Below are 7,101 nucleotides of genomic sequence, written 5' to 3'. Positions count from 1 at the left end.
CCTCCCGGGTTCACGCCATTCTCCTGTCTCAGCCTCCCGAGTAGCTGGGACTACAGGCGCCCGCCTCGTCGCCCGGCTAGTTTTTTGTATTTTTTAGTAGAGACGGGGTTTCACCGTATTATCCAGGATGGTCTCGATCTCCTGACCTCATGATCCGCCCGTCTCGGCCTCCCAAAGTGCTGGGATTACAGGCTTGAGCCACCGCGCCCGGCCTGAGAAAATGTCTTTTTTAGTGCAGCTGGCTAGTAAAGAGGGCAGTTAAGACACTGGTGCTGTCCAAAGTGGGACAGGCTTGACCTGGCTGGAGGAGTGCTTTGTTGTGGAGTGTGGATATCTCACATGGATATCATGCATTTTCTTTTGTTCTGAATCTGCTTTTAGTAACTGACTCAAATATTCTGATGACTGGAAAGAAATACTTTCCTGTAATACATTTGTTAATTGGAATTTGTATTATAAATGGATCTCTGTTTTTTGGACACTTTCCCAGAATCTGATCAACTGGAGATAACGAGATAAAATTGAGCTGCTGAACTCTAGAGTTAGAATGCTCATCTGGAGTGCTGTCCCCAAATTGTCAGTGGACTGCCACTTGGCATCCTTGGAGGTCAGCAGTCTCCAGGAACACTGGTTTTTGGTGTTAAAGGCTGAATTTTTTTCCTACTGTTTAAACATCTTTGTATACTTCCTCATTACTTCTCTAATTTCATAGAACCCTATGATGATTATAATAGCCATGGTAATGAAAACAGACCTGTCTCTTGGGTAGAGAAGTTAATCTGGCCCCGAACATCCTGGGAGGTGTCTATGAGAAATCCCTGTGGGTTATGTGCGGTGGCAGCAACATGCCGGTCATGTGACATCCCCATTGTCCGCTGAACCTGCCAAGACACATTAAGTAGGTAGCAGAACCCCTGCTACATCACCAGGAAGCCAGCTGAGCGGTAAGACTGACATCCCACAGTCATCAGCACAGTGGTCTCTGTCTGGGGTGGGACTGCCCAACCTGCTGCTGGGGTTTGGAACTGATTGGAGGATTCTGAGGTGTCACAGTGATGGGGTTGAGGGGAGGAGGCACAGCATAGCTGAATGTCTGCAATGTAAGAAACAGTACAGCAGGACAAAGAACTGTCCAGAATGCCAACAGCACCCGTGTGAAGAAGACATGTCTTGCTCGGACCACACAGTTGGTGTGGATCGGTTAAAATGTATGATTCTGGGCCGAGCGCAGTGGCTCAAGCCTGTAATCCCAGCACTTTGGGAGGCCGAGGCAGGCAGATCACAAGGTCAGGGGTTTGAGACCAGCCTGGCTAACATGGTGAAACCCTGTCTTTACTTAAAAAATACAAAAATTAGCCGGGCATGGTGGCGTGTGCCTGTAATCCCAGCTACGTTGAAGGCTGCGGCAGGCGAATTGCTTGAACCTGGGAGGCGGGAGTTGCGGTGAGTGGAGATCATGCCACTGCACTCCAGCCTGAGCAACAGAGCAACACTCTGTCTTAAAAAAAAAAAAATGTACAATTCTGGCTGTAGAATTTCCTATTTTCATTTCTCGAGACAGAGTCTTGCCCTGTCACCCAGGCTAGAGTGCAGTGGCGCAATCTCGGCTCACCGCAACCCCCATCTCCTGGGTTCAAGCGATTCTCCCGCCTCAGCCACCCAAGTAGGTGGGATTACAGGCACATGCCACCAAGCCCGGCTAATTTTTGTATTTTTAATAGAGATGGGGTTTTACCATATTGGCCAGGGCGGTCTCGAACTCCTGACCTCAGGTGATCCGCCTGCCTCAGCTTCCCAAAGTGCTGAGATGACAGGTGTGAGCCACCACACCCGGCCTGGCTGTAGAGTTCTTGAATGAACTTGCTTGGTGGTTGAGCTCCCTGATGATGTCCCAGATTTGGGCATTTGCTGCTTGGCAGTGCACACCTACAGCAAGCACTCCATGGACACTCGCTCCCAAGCTAGATCTTGATTAGCCCAGGCCACAGTGAGCTTAGTAGTGGCTGCTGTTCTAATAGAAATTCAGAGGTAAGAAAATCTCTGATAAGTTTATTTAAAATAAATGTTGTTACAGTGAAATGGAGTAAGATCAACAGAGTCTATTACTGTGTAAACAAAAATTAGAAAGTTAACAGATTTCTAAGATAAAGAACAAAGGAAATGAACAGCCTCTAACTTTCATATTGAGTTCACCATCCTGGGACAGCATGGTATAAGACCATAGTATGGATAAAAGTACTTGACCTTTGAATAGGTAACTTGAAAACACTTACCGTCCTTAAAAAAAAATAGGATTAACTGGCTGAATACAGAAAACTTGAGCTAGTGAATCTCTGATTTGCCAGAATTGCTCCTAAAGGCAGCAAAGCCTTTATTCCCCCACCCCCATAAACTGAAGCAGCTTTCTTTGAAATTTCTGGATCAGTCTCCAAAGCACTATTATCCATTTTGTTTTAATATATTAAAAGTGTATTCTCTCTCCTCTCATCCCCAAATCCGAGTACATGTAATGATTATCTCTTCAGGGAGAGGCACCCCGTCTGCCCCATGGCTTTGAGCATGGCCCCTGATGTGAGAAGCCAAACCATATGTTTTAGCTCCTGTTGATGATTATTCACCCAGCTGGAGTTTCCCTCTAACTGCAGGCCCATTTCATTAACAGGTGGGGAATCACAGCATAATAAAGACAACCAGACCTTGTTTTGGCCTAAAACCTGACCCACTTTATGAGTAAAGGAGAAAAAAAAAAAAAGCCCCCACTATGGCCAGTCACCCACATACCTCGTAACTGAAATAGAAGTATCCAGTCTGGTGGGCAAATTGCCAAAAGCATTCCGTGCCTCCTGGAGGGATCATGATGGCAAAGTCATATCGATCAGCTCCACGGAAGAGTGGCTGGTCCCCAGAGCCACTTAGAGGTTCTGTCTTCTGGCTCCTGGCAGACGTCACTAGATTCAGAACGACCAGCCCAGCCCCAAAGAGCAAGGGGGACATGCTGCTTTCTGGAGCCTCCTCTGCAGGTGAACTGCTCACAGCCCAGGGGAATCAAGTCGTTCAGACAACCGCTGGGCTAATGATTAACTCTGCAAGTCACATTTAGGCCCATTTCAGGGCCACACATAGATATTCATAATAGAACTGCCATGATACTCCTATGTTTGGCTCGCAGGAGGAAGTTTTGCTTTCACCCCAAAAACTCAGTGGCTTACCAAACCTACTTCATGGGTACTACATAGGTCTACCACCTCAGAAGAGGTCTTTCCACCCTTCCTTAGGGCTGTCATTTTTTAGTTCCTGCTTCTTGGGGATATAATACTGGGTAAGTTTACAACTTTCTGAATACACTGACAAAAAGTTGGCTGGGGAGACTCTTCTCTTACATCGAATTGCTCCTATAAACACATGGGGCAACACTTCTCTCTGCCCAGTGCTGCAGCTCAGAGCAAATCACAGCATGTGTGTGCAAAGATGTAAGTGGATGAATGCAGTGCCAGGATGGTGCTCAGACCCCTCCACTGACAGTGCTCGTCCTGATGCCTTCCACCTAACAGTCACTGAAAGCTATCCAAACCCACTGAAAGATGATTATATTATCCAAAGCCTCAATCTTTCCTTTTTTTTTTCTGAGACAGAGTGTAGCTTTGTCACCCAGGCTGGAGTGCAGTGGTACGATCTCTACTCGCTACAACCTCCACCTCCCAGGTTCAAGCAATTCTCCTGCCTCAGCCTCCGGAGTAGCTGGAATTACAGGTGCCTGCCACCATGCCTGGCTAATTTTTGAATTTTTAGTAGAGACGGGGTTTTACCATGTTGGCCAGGCTGGTCTCGAACTCCCAAGTAATCTGCCCGCCTCGGCCTCCCAGAGTGCTGGGATTACAGGCGTGAGCCACCGCGCCCGGCCTTGATCTTTCTCGTATTCAGGTCTTCTTCAGCACCCATGGGGGGAAAAAGCTATCCAGAACCCACTTAAAGACAAGTGTATTATTCACATCCTTAATCTTTATTCTTTTTTCATTCTTTATTCATGATTTCAACACCCACCTCCTTCATGGCAGGCACTGAGCTAAGATTTACCTGCATCTTATTTTATTCTCACAATAGCCCTACAAGGGAGATGTTGTGAGCTCTGGCATTAGAGATGAGGACACAGACATTCAGAGATTCCAGTGATGGCTCACCATCCCACAAGCACACCTGGCAGAGCTGGGTCCCCGGTGGGGGCTCATGCTCTTAACCACCAAGCAGGACAGTGTTTCTCATTCTCAAGCTGTCAGTCTCTGAGTTCTGACACTGCCTAAACATTTTTTAGTCATAATCTATATTTTTTGCTTCCTTGAGATGGCATCACTCTGTCTTCCAGGCTGGAGTGTAGTGGCACAGACAGTGCAGCCTCACCCTCTTGAGCTCAAACGATCCTCCCACCTCAGTCTCCTGAGTAGCTGGACCCACAGGAGTGCACCACCACATTTGGCTGTTTTTTGTATTGTTTGTAGAGATGAGGTTTTGCCATGTTGCCTAGGTTGGTCTCAAACTCCTGGGCTCAAGTGATCCCCATGCCTTGGCCTCCCGAAGTGCTAGGATTACAGGTGTGAGCCACTGCGCCTAGCCTTGGTCATAATCTTAAAAAACAAAAAACAAAATAGCATCAACACCTTCCAGCAATTATTTGCATTGACTCAAAGTGTCACAAGCTAATTAAGCAGAAAACAGACTCTATATTTGTGGTTCAGTTCTAGCAAAGGCCAGACGACATCACAGCACTCTGGGAGCACAGTGCCTCTGTGGCAGTCTCCCTCAAGTGACAGGTAGAAGAGTCTGGGAACTTCTATCAGCACACGTTGGCACAGGCACCCCCCACCCAAGTTGCACCACCATCACAGTCCTAGCACTGGTCACGTCATAAGCAGTGACTTGGTTTCGGCGAAACAATCGTCAGTTCATAGTCAGTTTCATAGTTCTACAGAAGCTATAAGCATAGTTTTATCTTTGTACACATTTCAGTAACTATAATAAAAACAACACTGAATTATGTGAAAAAATATTAACGAACATAGGCATTCTCAAGTTTAAGAAACACTGATGCCGGGCACGGTGGCTCACGCCTGTAATCCCAGCACTCTGGGAGGCCAAGGCGGGCGGATCACGAGGTCAGGAGATCGAGACCATCCTGGCTAACACGGTGAAACCCGTCTCCATGAAAAGTACAAAAAATTAGCCAGGTGTGGTGGCGGGCGCCTGTAGTCCCAGCTACTTGGGAGGCTGAGCCAGGAGAATGGTGTGAACCCGGGAGGCAGAGCTTGCAGTGAGCCGAGATCGTGCCACTGCACTCCAGCCTGGGTGACAGAGTGAGACTCCATTTCAAAAAATAAAAATAAAAAAAAGAAACACTGATTAGGATCTTTTGTTTCCCTAAATGCATCAGTTTCACTCTTCTACCTGGAGAGTGCCACTGAATCACATGAGAGTTAAGGGGAGAAAAGCTTCTGGATTCTAATCCGGTTCAGAGGGAGACCAAACCAGCGGCAGGCAGAAGGCAGCTGGCCCAAAAGGAAGTTCTCAACTTCTCCCTGTGGTTTCAGTTGGGGTTGGTTGATAGAAGAACAACAGGTACTAAACCCCAAAATGCAGTTAATAGGTAATAAAGCTGTATGAAGATTCCCACTTGTAACTAATGGATGAATTTTTTTTTTTAATTTTTTTTGAGATAGAGTCTCACTCCATTGCCCAGGCTGGAGTGCAGTGGTGCAATTTTGGCTCACAGCAACCTCCACCTCCCGAGTTCAAGCAATTCTCCTGCCTCAGCCTCCCGGGTAGCTGGGACTACAGGCGCCTGCCCCCATTCCCGGCTAATTTTGTATTTTTAAAAGTTTTAAACTTTAGATTTTTTTTTTTTTTTTTGAGGAGTTTCGCTCTTTTTGCTCAGGCTGGAGTGCAATGGTGTCATCTCGACTCATCACAACCTCCACCTCCCAGGTTTAAGCAATTCTCCTGCCTCAGCCTCCCGAGAGGCTGGGATTATAGGGGCCCGCCACCATGGCTGGCTAAGTTTTTGTATTTTTAGTAGAGATAGGGTTTCACCATGTTAGCCAGGCTGGTCTTGAATTCCTGACCTCAGGTGATCCTACCCTTCTTGGCCTCCCAAAGTGCTGGGATTACAGGGGTGAGCCACGGCTCCCAGCCAGTTTTGTTTTGTTTTGAGATAGAGTCTCACTCTGTTGCCCAGGCTGGAGTGCAGTGGCAAGATCTTGGCTCATTGCAAACTCCATCTCCCGAGTTCAAGCGATTCTCCTGCCTCCTGAATAGCTGGGATTACAGGAGCCCACCACCACACGCAGCTAATTTTTGTATTTTTAGTACAGATAGGGTTTCACTGTGTTGGCCAGGCTGGTCTCGAACTTCTGACCTCAAGTGATCCTCCTGCCTTGGCCTCCCAGAGTGCTGGGATTACAGGCATTAGCCACCATGCCTGGCCTAATGGATGAATTTTAAAACTTTAGCATTTCTTTTTAAACTTTGCCTTTCACTCACTCAGAAGTGAGAAAGGGGGAATTCTTTTGTCCCCAGAAATGATATATGAGGAAACTGACAGGTTAAGAGGAAACTGCCACATCATTTGTTTGACATAGCTTCCAAGGATTAAAAAATTCAACACAGTCTGACATCAGCTTCTTGATCAAAATAGTTCAGCAAGGTTTGTTCAACATTTTGCTACCTCCTTCTGTGAATACATGCTGTGCTGCAATTAAACAGCTACTTACAGTTGAGAGAAGCAAGACTTTAATGAAGAATGCTACAAGTATGGACAATAATTAGTTCTCATCTTTTAAAAAAAGATTACAGAAAACACTTTACTGAAATTTTTGCTAAAAAGACAGTCTTTAAGGGTGTCCGGGAGAGACAGCAAGCACAACACAGTACAAAAGGAGAAGGGAATGTTGAATTCCAGTGCAAGACACGAACACAGCACAATTAGGGAATCAGAAGGAAGCAACCATTTCACAAAGAAAGAAATTAGGCATTTATATTCAATCAGGATTTTTTTTTAAGCTTTAAAAGTCCAGCATAAGGAAGGGAATTGGGAAGAGGCAGGGGACAGGGGGC

The 7,101-nt window shown here is 46.5% G+C and overlaps 1 protein-coding gene across 1 annotated transcript in view; it reads right to left on the bottom strand.

The window, feature by feature from the left end:
- Positions 1 to 3,665, bottom strand: part of TMED6 (transmembrane p24 trafficking protein 6) — a 9,031-nt gene extending 5,366 nt beyond the window's left edge. Inside the window, exons 1-2 of the mRNA XM_017850765.1 lie at positions 2,782 to 3,665; positions 755 to 881 (exon numbers count right to left, since the gene is read on the bottom strand). Coding sequence (XP_017706254.1) covers positions 755 to 881; positions 2,782 to 2,994 — 340 coding nt within the window. The 5' untranslated portion in view covers positions 2,995 to 3,665. The remainder of the gene's footprint in view (positions 1 to 754; positions 882 to 2,781) is intronic.
- Positions 3,666 to 7,101: the final 3,436 nt, after the last annotated feature.

Source organism: Rhinopithecus bieti, unplaced genomic scaffold (genome assembly GCF_001698545.2).
Source record: "Rhinopithecus bieti isolate Rb0 unplaced genomic scaffold, ASM169854v2 scaffold_32081, whole genome shotgun sequence".
Taxonomy (NCBI): Eukaryota; Metazoa; Chordata; class Mammalia; order Primates; family Cercopithecidae; genus Rhinopithecus; species Rhinopithecus bieti.
Note: the sequence above shows the minus strand (reverse complement) of the source record. Positions and strands in the feature narration are given on the sequence as shown.